Here is a 15,913-nt window from a genome sequence, read left to right on the forward strand (position 1 = left end):
ATAGCTTCGTGGCCCGCGCGCGCGCTTCTCTCCGGCGCGGGCACCGCCGCGGGTCATGGCTTCATCCTCTCTGTTATCCCCGTGGGCTCTGCGGTTGCTGCGCCCCGCGCGTGGCTGCCATCCCCGTCTGCAGTCCTTCCACCTGGCGGCAGTGCGGTGAGTGTGTCGGGGAGCGGGTCCACGGGATCACGGAGTGCGGCGTGGACAGATGTCCTCCCTCCCAGAGCATCTTTCCGGCGCGCAACCGGCCGCCGACGGGAGGGGTGTGGTGGGGCGACGTGGCACCGGGGCACACGTGGAGGTGCGGACGCTTGCCCAGGGGACATCGATCTGCCGCCTCAAGGAAGGATGCGAAGAGGTCGGTCTTTCCCGGACCCTAGCGGCAGCCGGGGTTGCTGCAGTCTGATGAAATCCGCCAGCCGGCTTGCTCCAGGGGTACCGACTTCGCTCCTCCCGAGTGGGTGTGGTTCGCAAGATGCCCGAACCCCGCGGTGGTCCCCGCAGTCCACTTTGTAGCCTGCCAGGTCTAGCCCAGGCGACCTGAGGTGATACACACCCCAGAAGTTGCTGGGGGCTGCTGGAAGTGGGGGTGTATTGTTTTAGGGGAAGCTACGGTGTTGGAGCTTCCGTTCAGCACGTGGACCGCCGTAATGGTCACACCATTCTGAGAGTGTTTATTACCACGTAAACCGTGTGCTTGGAAATTGCCAGAGACGGGCGTGTTGAGATTGCCTCTGAGGTAGAATTACTGCGAGTTCAAAGCCAGCTTGGACAATGTAGTGAGTTGGAGACCAGCCTGGGCTGCAGTGTGAGACACCTCCCTCCCCAATCTCAAAATAACAATTAAAAAAAAGTCACAGTGGTAAATTTCGTATGTGTATTTTATCGTAATTTTTAAAAATTGAAAAAAAAAATGAAGCACTCCCCTCATCTCCGATAAAGTAAGTGGACAATTGAAGAAAAAAAAATTTAATGGATATTCCTTCAGGGGATAATTGACTTGTCGATCGTTCTGGACCTCAAACTTCCATTTCTGAGTCTAGGTAGGAGAGACCATGGGGATTGTGAATTCTTCCCCATCTGTGCTTTGCAGTGCTTCTTGGGAGCATTTATACTGCCCGAATCCCGTGTCTTGTAACAGTTGGTTGTTTTCCCACCAACATATCACAGAGTTTGATACTAGAAATTTAGAGTCGGTAAAAACTTCGCCTTCCACAGTGAGACTTTTGTTTCTGTTGAAGGGAAAACAGGTGAGATTTCCACCTGGGGGTAGACATTTCCGGGGGCCCTGCATATTGAAGCATGCCATGCTGGTTTTTTTGGAGAACTTGGAAGGATTTTCCAAGATCTGCTCCTGACCTGCCTCTTTGAACTCCATCTTTCATTTCTCTGTTCTTTCTTTCCTCTTCGGTAGTTCAGGTCGCAAGTGGCTGTGGACCACATATTCAGAGAGCTGGCTAGCTGAAAAGATCCTGTAATTCATTACTCAAAGAACTAGACCAGTTTGCTCCTGCTCCAGGCTTATTCTTGCCTGCTATTCTGAGAAGTGCTGGCTCCTTATCTCTGAAGGCAATCTGTACTAACTGCCCAGCACATAAGATAATTGCAGTGCCCTCTTTGCTGTCCCAGGGTTTCAGGAACATAAACTCCATGGTTGAAGGGAGAGTACTGTAGCCTAGGAGACAGTGGGCGGAGGAGTAAATGAACACGGTGGCAGATGTTTACACTTGAATCTCATTTCGTACTATCTACCATCCATTTTCTCTTCTGTATAAAACAGGCTTTTCATAACAGCCACGAAAACCAACTAACTTATGTAAAGGTGTTGGCAAAATACCTAGCGTTCAATCAGTATTAATCTCCCCCCTTCTCATTACCAGCCCACTAGTTAAGTAGCAGAACTTTTTCCAAAATAAGTTGATTGGGAGTTATAAGCTTCCCTAATACTAATTGACTGGAAAATTACTAACTGTTGGCTTAAGAGGAAAGTAAACATTACTGACTGGGGTATTTGTTTTGACCTTTATTAGACCTCCTCTTTCTGGTCTGTTTTGTTATTTTAATAGGAAAATTTCTAAACATATCTGTAGAAGCATTTAATATCTAAATTAAGTGTACAGATTTAGAATTTAATCTTTTTTTTTTTTTTTTTTGATTTTTGGGTCCAAGCTCAATGTCAACTCCCTTTCAGCAAGTGACTTGATTTGATTTGACCCATGGCAGAGATGGAGGGCCTTGTCAAATGGCTCATGTTTTACAGGGCTGCAGGAAGTGGTGAAGGTTTAGAATGCAGTTGGATTATAAAACATCGTTACATGTGGCCTAGTTTAGAATGCAGTTGGATTACAAAACATCGTTACATTGTGGCCTGGCTTAGAATGCAGTTGGATTATAAAACATCGTTACATTGTGGCCTGGCTTTGTGTTGCTTTGTCTTTTTATTAATTGGCATAACATCCAGAGCCTCTCTCTGCAGCAGAGATGAGGACCTGAAACACCGGCCTCTCCAGAACCCTGCGTCCTTAACTTCAGCCCATCATTTTCGGTCCAAGTGAACCTCTACTGTTTCCTCTCTGTTTACGGCTTTCCAAAGAAACCTCTTAGGAAATGCAAGCTAAATCCTTCTCACAGAGTACAGTGTACGTGTGTGTGTGTGTGTGTGTGTGTGTGTGTGTGTGTGTAATTCCCTTTTAGCATGTATACATCCTCCTCCTCCTACCCCTTGCAGGGTCTCACGTTCTCAGGCTGGCCTTGGACTAGCTGTGTCAGCTGTAAGTGGACAATGGGGTGGAGCAGAGCGCCAGCTGGGAGGAGGACTCTACCCCAGTCTTGTTACATCCTGTTGCTGTGATATTACCTACAAAAGTGGGAGGTCCAGGCAGCAGGGGCTTTAGGCAAGGAATGACATTACAGCCACAGTTAGGAAACGGAGAGAAAGAAGATACTTGCTACTCAGCTCCTTTTCGACATTTTTTTCCTTTTTTTTCCCTTTGCTTTTGTTTTGTTGTTGTTGTTGTTGTTTGTTTATTTATTTGGAGATAAAGTTTCCCTGTGTGGCCCTGGCTGTCCTTTGTAGATCAGGCTGTCCTCCAACTCAGAGATCCACCTGCCTCTCCCTCCCAAGTGCTGGGATTAAAGGTGTGTGCCCTCACTGCCTGGCTTCTCGGGTTTTTTTCTATCCTAGTCAGGGAATAGTGCCACCCATAGTGGATGGGTTTTCCCATCTCAAGTGAAGCAGTCAAGATGATGGTGCCTCACTGTCGTGTCCAGAGGCCTGTCTGCCAGGAAATTCTAGACTCTTCCAGGTTGACAACACTAGCCATCACGCCATCTTAGCAGAACAGTCCCCGAAAGGGACTAAGCAGTGGCAGGTATTCTGAGGTTTGACCTGCCCAACTCGTGTTTATTGATCTACTAACCACATGATATAGCTTGTATACAACCAGGGCCTCTGAATCATTCTAAACATACATGGGCTTTTATTTCTTGTTATTTCATCAGCAATATATAACAACTGTTCATTGCATTGTGTTAGGTTTATAGACAGTCTACAGATAATTTAAGGGGTGGGGTATGTGTACAGAGATTATGCAAATAGTGCACTATTTTGTATAAGGGACTTGGCCATCTGTAGGCGGAGAAGGCATCTTGGAACCCGTGCTTGAAGAGGGACAGCTGTCCTAGACAGCGCTGTCAAAACTAAAACCCAGTTCGATGGGGCTGGAGAGTTGCTCAGTGGTTAAGAGTACTTGTTCTTGTTCTTGCAGAGGACCCAGGTTCTATTCCCAAGGCCCACATGGCAGCTCACAACTGTCTGTTGTTCTCCAGTTCCCAGGATTGGACCCCCTCTTCTGACCTCCTCAGGCACACACATGGTACAGATACATACATGTAGGCAAATACCGATACATATAAAATAAAACCAAATCTTTTTGAAAAAGAAAAGAAAATCAGTCCAGTACCTGGGAAACATGACCAGATAGTAATACCACCCACCAGCATAATACAAATTTCAAATGGAATATCAATATTTAAGAAAACTGGCTTGCCTCAGAGCAGTAAAGGGTGGGGGCAAGGAAATCCTCACTGAAGTAATAAAACTTTAGGTAGTGATGAGGAGGTGGCACTGAGAGACCCTGGTCTGGAATCTTGCCCGGGCCAGTGCCAGCTGTCAGTAATTTAGACTTCTAAGCTTCCAAGAATTGTTTCAGTTGCTGACCATCCTGAACTGGCCGCAGGTGGCTACCCGTAAATCCGTTTTGAATGACAACTTTTTCCAGTTGGAGCATTCCTCTACTTTTTGTTTTGTTTTGCTTTTTGTTTTTGCAAAGACCCAAGCTATAATTTTGTAACTTTGTCACCTTCTGCAGAAATGAAGCTGTCGTCATTTCTGGAAGGAAACTGGCTCAGCAGATCAAGCAAGAAGTGAGGCAGGAGGTGGAAGAGTGGGTGGCATCGGGCAACAAGCGACCACACCTCAGTGTCATTCTGGTTGGTGACAATCCCGCCAGTCACTCCTATGTTCTCAACAAAACCAGGGCCGCAGCTGAAGTGGGTAAGTGTCGTGTCAGAGCTGATGGCCTGGAGTCTGTCTGAGGTTAAGCCACACTCGTACATGCTTCCTCTTTCCGAGCAGAGCCCTGAGTGATGGCCTACTCCATAATCCCAGCACTTGGTGTGTATGAGTCAGGAGGACCAGGAATTCAAGGCCAGCCTCGGCCACATAGCAAGTCTGAGATCATCCTGTACTATGTGAGACCCTGTCTCCAAAGTCTACAATACAAAACAGAAAACTCATACAACAATTTCAAATCTCAAGCACACAAGACCATATAAAGCTGAATCAAAAACTCTACTGTGGAAAGAACTGGCCCTACTCGATGGCTTTCAGTGAAGGATGGGTTGTCCTGCTGTGTGGCTTCTGGGCCGTAATCTCAGCTCTGTCCGTAGCCTAAATAGTTTGCTGGTGAGCTTGAGCACATTTTACCTTTTCTTCCCCTGAGCAGTAACGGTCTCTGTTGGGTCAGTGAGATGGCTCGCGGGTTGGTCCTTCAGCCCAGCCACATCAGAAGGGAAGGCTCCAGGTGCTCAGACCACACCGATTATCACATGAGCAGACAGGAACATCTGAGCCAGCTGCCTCTAACCTGCTGTCATATGGTGATCTGCAGTGCCTGAAGGACAGAGCCGCAAATCTCCCATCCCCCAAGACCTGAGCCGCTTTAACCCCATGCTTATAAAGCCAATCAGTGAAGAACCCTAAACTCACTTCCTTAGACGTCAGTCATTCCCTTCAGATCTATACCTCAGAGGCCTCTTCATCTTACTGCTCAATCTTTCCCATAATCTTAGACACCCAAGACAGAGATACTCTTTTAAAAGTTGGTGACATTTGTTAACACTTGTTTACTCAGTGCATGTATGTTTACTCTTCGCCTTACATTTTGAATCAGAGACTCTCACTGAACCCAGAGACTGTCTGACCAGAAGGCTTGGAGAATCCTTGGGTCTCATTGCCTAAGCACCAGGTTTAGAGATGTGTGCAGGCGTACCCGTCTTTTACACGGGTACTTGGGCTTAAACTCGGGTCCTCAGCAAGCATGCTAAGCCATTTCTCCCGCTCTCTAGCTGGTATTTCATCTGAGCCTCAGGCTCCTTCCTTGTTTCAGAATGACGTTCTGGAATAAGCACAGAACAATGGGCAGCGAGCCCTGAGCTGGTATTTAGGAGTGTGTGATTAGAAGCTGGGCGAGTCCTGCCGGGCAGTTCCCACGTTAGCTCCCCGGTGGTCACACAGGCGCATTAAGTACTCTGGTGTTCTTTTTTTTTCTCCCCCAGAGAACTTAGCCTTTATTCATCCCCTAAGGGTTTAGAGCTGTGTACTTTGATGTTCTTTTAAGCCTTGCCCTTTCTTACGATAGGAATCAACAGTGAGACAATTGTGAAGCCAGCCTCCATTTCAGAGGAAGAGCTGTTGAATTCAATCAGGAAATTGAACAATGATGAAAACGTAGACGGCCTTCTTGTCCAGCTGCCACTCCCAGGTGAGTTCTGGTCTTCGAAAGAGAAAAGGATTTGGGCTTGAGAGACAGCTTAGTGGTTAAGAGCGCTGGCTGTTCTTCTAGAGAACCTAGCTTCAATTCCCAGCACCCACTTGGTGGCTCACAACTGCCTATAACTCCAGGTACAGGGGATCTGATGCTCTCTTCTGGCCTCCATGGGCACCAGGCACAGAACTGGTATATATACACATGAGCAGGCAAAACATCCATATACATAAAAAATAAAATATTTTTAAAAGGGGGGTTAGTGAATTCTGGGCAGTAGAGGGCCTCTGCTGCTGTTCAGAGTGCTTAAGAAAGTGTTCATCATTGCACTATGTAGCCCAGGCTGGCCTCAGCCTTGCAGCGGTCCTGCCTCAGCTCTCCAAGCGCTGGGTATCTAGTGTGAGTCGTTCCCCGCCTGATAGGGATCTTGATATAGAGGACAGTGGAAGGAAGCTGAGGGGAAAAGTGTATTGACTGTGGTATTTGACTCATGGCTTGGCTTATTGTACATTCATTCTGTGCGTCATGATGTCAGATTAAAAGGGAGTGGGTTCACATAAGAAGCCTGGTACACCGGAGCAGATCAGCCTCTACCCCACACCAGGGACTTGAGGCTACAGCCCTGATTTCTTTTTCAGAACATATCGATGAGAGAAAGATCTGCAATGCCGTCTCTCCTGACAAGGATGTTGATGGCTTTCACGTCATTAACGTGGGGCGAATGTGTCTGGACCAGTATTCCATGCTACCAGCGACCCCGTGGGGCGTGTGGGAGATAATTAAGCGAACTGGTAGGTGTGTGTTTAAGTTGCATTTCTGCTTTAATATTAGGAAATAGCACTGTTAGTTTCGGATTGTTACTTGAGTAAGAGCTATGCAGATATTCTCACATCTGAGTAACTCCAGTGCTGAAACACTCCCAGCCCCACATGCTTCAGGTAGAGCTGGCAGGAAGCCTCAGAGCAGCACTGAGTGGGACCCCAACCCCCAGCCCAGGTTCCCATCCTGCAGGGTCCACCTCCTAGCTGTTGCCTATGATGGCTCTCTCTACTCTACAGCCTGTGGGAGGAAATGTAAGGTTTAACAGTGGTGACAGCAAGGATCCCAAGACATTTTGCAGCTTACAGTGTGCCTTCGCCTGGGTTCTCTGTACCTTCTCTACGACACAGCCACAGCCCAACCTGCCTTACAGACCAGGACTGCTTTTAATGCAGATCTGTATGTGTGGATGAGGCACTTGTTATGGGACTGGCTCCAAAGACATTCAAGTTCTGGGTAAAGCTGGGATGAAGGCAATGAGACATTTTCAGATGTGGCTTTGGTTGTATTGATTCAAAGTTAATATCTGCTGTGTCATTTAATGTATATACACACCCATACACACACACACACACACACACACACATGCATACATATGTTGCATGTTGTTTATTATTTATTTTTGCAGGCATTCCCACCTTAGGGAAGAACGTGGTTGTAGCTGGCAGGTCAAAAAACGTTGGAATGCCGATTGCAATGTTGCTGCACACTGATGGAGCCCATGAACGGCCTGGAGGTAAGGAGGCTACCTTTCCTGTGGTGTGGACGGCTGCACTGGGTGCCATCAGGGACCCTGGAACTAGGACTGATTTGAGTTCTGAATGAAGCATGGTTCCAGGCAGTTATTAGTTGTCAGCTCTGGCTTAGACAACACTAGAAGCTTTCATACTCAGAACTGATGCCCTACTCTGTGTCCTCTGGGAGGAAAAGACTCTAGGCCCCTGCAGAAGAGCCAATCACAGACTGCAGCATGTCATGTCACGGTCCATTGGTTCATCTAAGAAGAAGCTAAGTCAAGAATTACTGTAACAGTGAACTTTGTGACCAAAGCAAAACTGCATTTCCAGGTTTTTTGGGTTTTTTTCTTTTGATTTTTGGTTTTTCAAGACAGATTTTTCTCTGTGTAGCAGCTCTGGTTATCCTGGAACTTGCGTTGTAGACCAGGCTGACCTCAAGCTCATTGAGATCCACCTGCTTCTGCTTCCCATTTAACCTCTGCTGAGATTAAAGGTGTGTGCTGCCATGCCTGACCCCTTTTGTCATTGTTAAAGAGCAAACCTTGAGTAATTCTGGTGATGTTTTGCTTAGAAAACGTAAAACTCCTTAAAGTCTATGAAATGGGAAATGGAATGTATGTGGTTATATATGTATCCAAAGGTTAGAACTGAGGTAGTGCCAGATGCTAAGCCAAGTATTAGTTTTATTTAAATTTTTATTTTATTTGTGTATTTGTAGTATGTGTTCTGCTTGAGTTCTGGGGTTTGGACTCAGCCTGTCAAGGAATGCTTGGCAAACATATTTACTAGCTGACCCATCTCTCTGGCCAATGTAAAGATAAATGCCAATTAGCCATCTAGAAATCGCGCCGAGTCCATGATTTTCGGGAGGTGTTGAGCTTCTGCAGTGCTGTGAGGAGCTGAAACCTCCTCCATCCCAGCCTGGATTTGGAACTCAGGCCTTCTGTTTTTGCCTCTCAGGTGATGCCACAGTTACAATATCTCATCGATACACTCCCAAAGAGCAACTGAAGAAGCACACGGTCCTTGCAGACATTGTGATCTCTGCCGCCGGTGAGAGCTCTAAAGAATGTATACACGGGCTGACTGGCGTGGACATTCGCCTGCTGTCCTGCCCAGCTCTCTTCAGACATGATTCTTTGAGCGGCCTACAAAGGGGGCTGGAGTTGCAGTTGAAATACTTGTACCTGCCACTGTGTTGCAGACTGGAGGAGGGTACCCCTAGCCCCCAGTACTTCCACATGAAGTTTAAGTGGTCCTTAGTTAATGGTATCTGACTATAATGTCCTCTTCTGGCCTCCATGGGCGGGCACTGCAGGCACATGATATATATACATACATTCAGACAAAATTTTTTTTTTCTTCAAGACAAGGTTTCTCTGTGCAACAGCCCTAGCTGTCCTAGAACTAGCTCTTGTAGATCAGGCTGGTCTCGAACTCACAGAGCTCTGCCTGCCTCTGCCTCCCGAGTGCTGGAATTAAAGGCATGCGCAACCAGCTCCGAGCCTCAGGAAAAGCATTTATATACAGAAAATCTATAAATATAAAATAAATGAAAATCTTTAACTGAAGTCTGTTGCCTGACTGTCACTCTCTGTCGCCAGGCATTCCAAATCTGATCACAGCCGACATGATCAAGGAAGGGGCCGCTGTCATCGACGTGGGCATAAACAGAATTCAGGATCCTGTCACTGCAAAGCCCAAGTTGGTTGGAGATGTAGATTTTGAAGGTACCTAGTGTAATTGTTTTGAGAACATAAATCTATAAATATTTCCTTTCATGGACATTTAGGGCGGATCATTTTCTTTTCACATAGTTTTTGTTTGTTTGGTTTTTTGTTGTTGTTGTTGTTTGTTTTTTTGAGACAGATTTCTCTGTGTAGCCCTAGCTGTTCTAGAACTTGCTCTATAGACCAGGCTGGCCTCGAACTCACAGAGATCTGCCTGCCTCTGCCTCCCAAGTGCTGAGGTTAAAGGTATGTGCTGCCACCTCTGGTTTTTTTCTTATAACTTTTAAGCTTGTGTAATTTTGGTAATGTTTAAAATGCTTTTTAAAAAGTAGTATGATGTGTGTGTATGTGTTCATGTTTACACATGTGTGGGTGCATGTCTGTGGAAGCCTGAGGTTGATCCTGGAAGTCTTCCAGGATCGCTCTCCACCTTCTTCCAAGAGGCACCACCATGCTTGGCTATACGCGTTAAGTTTTTAAAAAATGATGTGTATGTGTATTGTGTATCTGTGTGTTCTATGGGTATGTCTGGTGTGTTTGTGTTATGTGTTTGTCTATGTTGTATGTATGTTATGTCTGTTTTACATGTGTGTATATGGTGTGTGTGTATGTTATATGTCTGTTATACATGTGTGTATGTGGTGTGTGTCTATGTTGTATGTCTGTTTTATGTGTGTGTGTGTATGTGGTCTGTGTATGTTTGTGTGTTATGGTATTTGTGACCTTGGGTGTCTTCAGTTGTTCATAACTTGGAGTGTTTCCTTGGAACTTGCTAGTGTGTCCAGGCTGACTGACCAGCTGCCTCCCAGTACTGGGGTTACAGTCACATGCCACCCCATCTGGCTTTTTCACGTGGGTTCTGAGGCTTGAACTCAGGTCCTCATTTTTACAGCCAATATTTTACAACTGAACTGTTACCCTGCCTTACAGATACTATTTTTCTTAAAATTAAGGGTTTATTTTGTATGTCTGAGTGTTTTGCCTGCATGTGTATGTATGTGCTCCATGTGTGTGCCTGGTGCCCCCAGAGATCAGAAGAGGGTGTCAGATCCCCGGAACTGGAGTTATGGGGGGTTATGAGTCACCAAGCTGTTGCTGGAAACCCAGCAAACCACTTCCTCTGCAAGAGCCGCCGGTACTTGTAACAGCTGAACCATAGATGCTGTCTTTCCTACCCACTTTGAAGCTAATGAAGGCTCTTACATTTCTTATTGTTCTTTCTTTGAATACTTTTTTCATAACATGATAAAGTGCTTGTGAGCTTTGCACACCTATTTGAAGCACCCTGCCTGTCTTGTTTCTCTGCAGGAGTCAAGAAGAAAGCCGGTTACATCACCCCCGTCCCTGGAGGTGTTGGTCCCATGACAGTGGCCATGCTAATGAAGAACACCATTATTGCTGCGAAGAAGGTGCTGAAGCCCGAAGAGCTGGAGGTGCTCAAGGCCAAGCAGCGTGGAGTTGCCACCAACTAGCAGTACTCCATGCCAGTCTGAGAGGCAGCGTGGGCCAAGAGGAATGCAGTATTTTTAATTTATTCTGTTGAAATGGTTTAAAATGATGTTTGTATTTATTGAAAGCTTAGACGGGTGGATGTGTGTGCGCGTGGCTCTGCAGAACCTCACCAGGGTGCCCGCCCATCCGTGTCCTGCCTTTGACCTGATGATGCACGGGAGACATCCTCACCCTGAGAATGGATGCTGAACTTCATCAAAAAAACCTGCCTTGTTAGGTTCTCATTTCCCAAGTGCTATTCCAATTCAAGTTGATGGCTCATCCGAGGTTCCAAGCCTTCTGAGTTCAACTTTCAAACCAAAGGAAAACTTACCAGAGAGAATTAGGGGGAAAGAAGAAATGGCAGCACCGAGTGGAGGATGGCCCCTTGCTTTCTGTCATGCCAGACTGTAACCAGGTTCCTCTGAAGAGAGCTCAGTTGACTGGGCTGGTGGAGGAAAGCCCAGCATTGCTAGCTGTCCTGGGTGGCTGAGTCACCGGGGAAGGTTTGGGATTCCCCCACTTGCTCTTACCCTTCTGTGAGCTTGGCCTATTTCAGTTTTCTAGGATCGAGAAAGATCATTTCATAAATGATGTGTGTGATTGTCGTGTTTGGCTTCTGCGGCAATTTAAACTTTAAATTTCAGACTGTTGGAGAGTATGTGTCTCTTTTCTTTGGCCTAAGCTTTGAGGCCAATTCTTTGAAAAACAAAATTTGGGCGTGATAATCATGAGGGCAGGTTCTGTAAAACCTATTACTTGCCACCAAAGAAATGACAGCAGCTGCCTGTGTCTTTCACGTACCCTGTTGGCTTTCCTGAAGGTACCAAGAGCTTGAGTTAGTATAAGATTTGATCAGATTTTCTTAAAGGATTTTGTTGCTGTTGTTGGGTTCTTTTGTCTTGTTTTTAAATAAAACACATCTGTCTGGTGTGGAATGAGTTTCTGGAATGCTGTCTTCTGTCTCAGTCAGACCTAACCAGTTACTATTTCCTACCCAGTGTTTTGCATTAGCTGTTCCTAGATTATACCCAGTCTATAAGGAGTTGTGAAGAAACCAGCCTAACCCTTATGTATCCCTTTAAGATACATGTAAGTGATTCTGAGTATCTGCTAAACCATTCCCTCCATTCATATACCACTCACTACAAAGGACTTGTTTGCTTGCAAAATTCTCAACACATGTGTATCATGTGTGGAATAGATACACTTATCCCTGCTGTGCAATTGTTTGACAAACTGGAAGGTGCAAGCTGAACTTCCTTCCCTGTGTGTTCTCATGGGTGTTTGGATTTAGACTGAAAGACTCATCCTGATCTAGGCAGCCCATGCAGTGTTGACCTATTTTTCCCTTGTTCTTCTGCCAATGGCTTTATGGTTTATGGCTTACACTTGTGCATTTGTTTGTTTTAATGTATATGAGTATTTGCCTGCAGGTATGTATGTGTGTCATGTGCATGCAGTACTTGTGGAGGCCAGAAGATCTAGAACTGGAGTTCAGATAGTTGTGAGCCATCCTGGGATGCAAACCCAGGTTCTCTGCAAAAGCCGCAAGTGTCTTTAACCACTGCACCATCTCTCCAGTTCCCTTGCAAGGGATATTTTTATAAGTCAGGTATGGTACATGCCTGTTGATGTCCTTCAGTCATTAAACATGGCGTAAGATAAACAGACACAATTACATTTTATTGAAGTGCCGTTTACATTAGAAATAGGAAAAATTTCCTAAGTGAATGGAGAAGTCATACACCGACATGTTAAAGGCTACTGAGTTTAAAATGTTCATGTATATACAAAATACAAGTGATGTTTTAAGGTGAAAATTACATAGATCAATTTACACCAACCTTTTAAAAGCCAACTGGCTTCCCAGCTCGTTTGATTAATGAAGCACACTTCCCTCTGACTCTGTAACAATGCTACAGTTTAATCTGGATCAAGGGCTGCTACAGACCAGTGAAGCTTTGAAACTTGGCTGCTGGCTCTCAGGACTGGCACAGAGGAAGATAAGCAGTTTTATCTTGGAATGGGTTTAGATCACCAAAGAACTGGGTTGTCCCCTATTTGGGACCGGGTTCTTCTGACCACTTGCATAAAGTACTAGCTATTACAAACATGAGCTGCCTAACAGGCAATGTTGCTGAGAAATTTGGGCCTTAGCTATTGCAAAATTGTTGTGGGAGGGGAAGGAGGGAACCTACTCAGATGCATCAAAAAGTGGACTCCAGGTTATGAAACCACTGGTGAGTATAAAGGGTTATTTGGTTGACCTAATGCAGCTTAAGAGTTCGGTTAATGAGCACTATTTTGTCTAAAACAATCCACTCTGAGCCAATTGAGGCACATGCCTTTAATCAGTTCCAGAGACAGGTGGAACTCTGAGTTCTGGGGCCAGCTTGGTCTACATAGGGAGTTCCAGGACATCTGAGGGTCCTTAGTGAGTACCTATCTCAAACATAAACAATCCACCGATACACGAGTTCTTCCATGAATAATTTTGGGACTGGCCGTTCACAGTGTATGGAAGGCCCAGCCACACTTCTAGAGTCAGGCCTGCTGTACAGAGGGCTCAACTCCAGGCAGAATGAGGTGAAAAGACAACTCAGCCACTTTCCAATGTGCAAGCCTGGAGAACACACTCAGACCTTCAAGGTATTTAGATTTCAATCTAACCTCTAAAAGATACTAAATTGGTAATTATTTTAAGTAGAAGATACAAAGTCAACATATACTTTAAATACAAGTCCACCACTGCCCATGTGTTGTTCTTATAACTTTGGAAAACATTTTTCATTTCAGAAGAAAGGTTATATCTATGCTGGGTGGCATTTTAAGCCATATGTTTCTGTTTTGGGTATTTTAATAACTGCAAAGGGAAGAGGAGAGCTTCATGATTATGTTGGATGTCACGGATAGGCCCGCAGTGGACAAGGAAGTGAAGGGCTTGACACATTCTCCCAGCCGGGAGGAGCAGTGCTGGGCTAGAGGGTGGTCTCCCCGCCCACCTTTCTCCCATAGTCCTCAGTGTCTGTGAGGTCAAGGTCAGGCTCCATCTCTATCTTCACCTGTGGCACCATGAAGACTGGACTCCGTGAGTAACTGAAGGCAGGTGAAGCCGGACAAGCGATTTTGAAGTGCAAGGTGATGCTGAGTAAGACAAAGCGGGAAGAAAAATGAGTATCTTGTCTTGGGTTTGTTCAGCAGTAGCCGCAGAACAGGCTCTGGTGGAAAAGTTCTGCCATTGCTTATCAACTTAAAAATATTTTTTGGGTTGGAGAGATGGCTCAGAGGTTAAAAGCACTGACTGAGTTCAATTCCCAGCAACCACATGGTGGCTCGCAACCATCTGTAATAAGATCTGGTGCCCTCTTCTGGCCTGCAGGGACACATGCAAGCAGAATGCCATATACATAATTAATAAATAAATCTTTAAATAAAATAAAATGCTGCTAGTTTAAAAATTTTTTCTGCTTGTGTGCCTGTGCATCACACGCATGCAAGCTTTTTTTTTTTTTTTTTTTTTTTTTTCAGAAAAACATTACAGGCCAGGGAGCACGCAGGAGGCACAGACAGGTAAATCCGATTTCAAGACCAATCTGGGCTACTTACGTGAGACCTTGTCCCAGAAAAATTATTACATTTCCTTACTTATGGGTGTTTGCAGGGGCGGGGGTGTACAAGAGTGGGTGTCAGGACAATGCAGGAGTTGATTTTCTCCTTCCACCATGTAAGTCTCAGGATCAAACTCAGATCGTGGTTTGCTTGTGGTTTTCAAGACAGGATTTCCCTGTGTAGCTCTGGCTGTCCTGGAACTCACTCTTTGAACTCACAGAGATCCTCCTGCCTCTGCCTCTGCCTCCCAAGTGCTGGGATTAAAGATGTGTGCCACCACCTGAATCAGATTGTGTTCTATTTATTTATTTTTCCAGAGGGTAGATCAGGCTGACCTTGAATTCAAAGGGACCCACCCGCCTCTGTCTGCCAATTACTGGGATTAAAGGTGTGGACCACCATTTATTTCTTTGAACTCAGGTCACCAGGTTTGGTGGCAAGTGCCTTTACCTACTGGGGCCATCTTTCTTTCTGGCCTTTTTTTTATATATATATAGAGAGAGAGTTTCACATAGTTACAAACTTGTAGCTAAGAATGACCTTGAATTCCTGATTCTCCTGCCTCTGCCTCTCACAGAAGCATGGATTTATAGCATCCTTGGACCAAAGTGTCCCCTAGCTTACTGGGCACTTAGCCATCATCACTCAACTGGTTCCAGCCTGTTTTAATCTATTCAAATGGCTGCCAAAGCCAACTTTCTGAATCATAAATCTGGCTGTTCTGTTCTCATTGTTCAAAGGACAGCATCCATATTCCTTAGCATGGCAGAGAGAGCCCGTTTGGTTTGAACTGACCACTTTTCTGGTTTAATTGCCCATCAATCCTTGCATGTGTGCTTCCAAATATTGCCTTAGGCCTGTTTCCATGACCTGGACTGACTTTTCCTCCTCTGCTCTGGCTCAGTCTGTGCATCAGGCAGGTCTTTCGGTCCTGGATAAGGCTACTGAGATCACCAGCTTCTCTGTGTGCCCACGCGTGTTCTCACATGCGTGCTGTGCCTTTGTCTGCAAGTCTCTCTACAACTCCAAGAATGGCACCTCGGGCCTGGCAGGTTTGTAAAAATTTATTTTTTAATAGATATACGTGTTTGCCTACATATATGTCTCTACAGCACATCCTGGTGCCTAGGAGTCCAGAAGAAGGGCTCAGATCCCCCATAACTAGAATGACAAATGGTTCCTAGCTGCAATGTGGACAGTAGGAACCAAACTTGGGTCCTCTGGAAAAGCTGCCAGTGAACTTAACCTGAGGGCCATCTCACCAGCCTTCCATCTCTCAGCCCCATCTCTCTGGCCCATCCATCCCTCTGACCCCCCTCCACCAGCCCCTCTCCATCTCTCAATCCTCGTCTCTCCAGTCCACCCTTCCCCCTGGCCCCTCCCCCAGCCCTCAGTCCCCACGCCTCCAGCTTTGAAGCATCATTGATGTCCAGTCAAGTCCTGAGCTCTTTGCTTTCTGGAGAGACCCCCTCCTTTA

General features: G+C 45.8%; 2 protein-coding genes across 2 annotated transcripts in view; one reads left to right on the forward strand and one right to left on the reverse strand.

Moving 5' to 3' along the window:
• Positions 1-11,762, forward strand: Mthfd2 (methylenetetrahydrofolate dehydrogenase (NADP+ dependent) 2, methenyltetrahydrofolate cyclohydrolase). The gene is made up of 8 exons (XM_048416686.3): positions 1-156; positions 4,371-4,555; positions 5,922-6,044; positions 6,686-6,838; positions 7,495-7,602; positions 8,564-8,656; positions 9,208-9,333; positions 10,642-11,762. Exons 1-8 carry the CDS (start codon positions 56-58, stop codon positions 10,803-10,805), a joined length of 1,053 nt encoding a protein of 350 aa, XP_048272643.3. The 5' UTR covers positions 1-55; the 3' UTR covers positions 10,806-11,762.
• A 727-nt stretch (positions 11,763-12,489) lies between these two features.
• Positions 12,490-15,913, reverse strand: part of Slc4a5 (solute carrier family 4 member 5) — a 66,089-nt gene continuing 62,665 nt past the window's right edge. The window contains exon 24 of the mRNA XM_087907545.1: positions 12,490-13,971. Within this exon, the coding sequence (XP_087763671.1) occupies positions 13,886-13,971 (86 nt within the window). The 3' untranslated portion in view covers positions 12,490-13,885. The remainder of the gene's footprint in view (positions 13,972-15,913) is intronic.

This window comes from Myodes glareolus, chromosome 6, assembly GCF_982192425.1.
Source record: "Myodes glareolus chromosome 6, mMyoGla1.1, whole genome shotgun sequence".
Lineage (NCBI taxonomy): Eukaryota > Metazoa > Chordata > Mammalia > Rodentia > Cricetidae > Myodes > Myodes glareolus.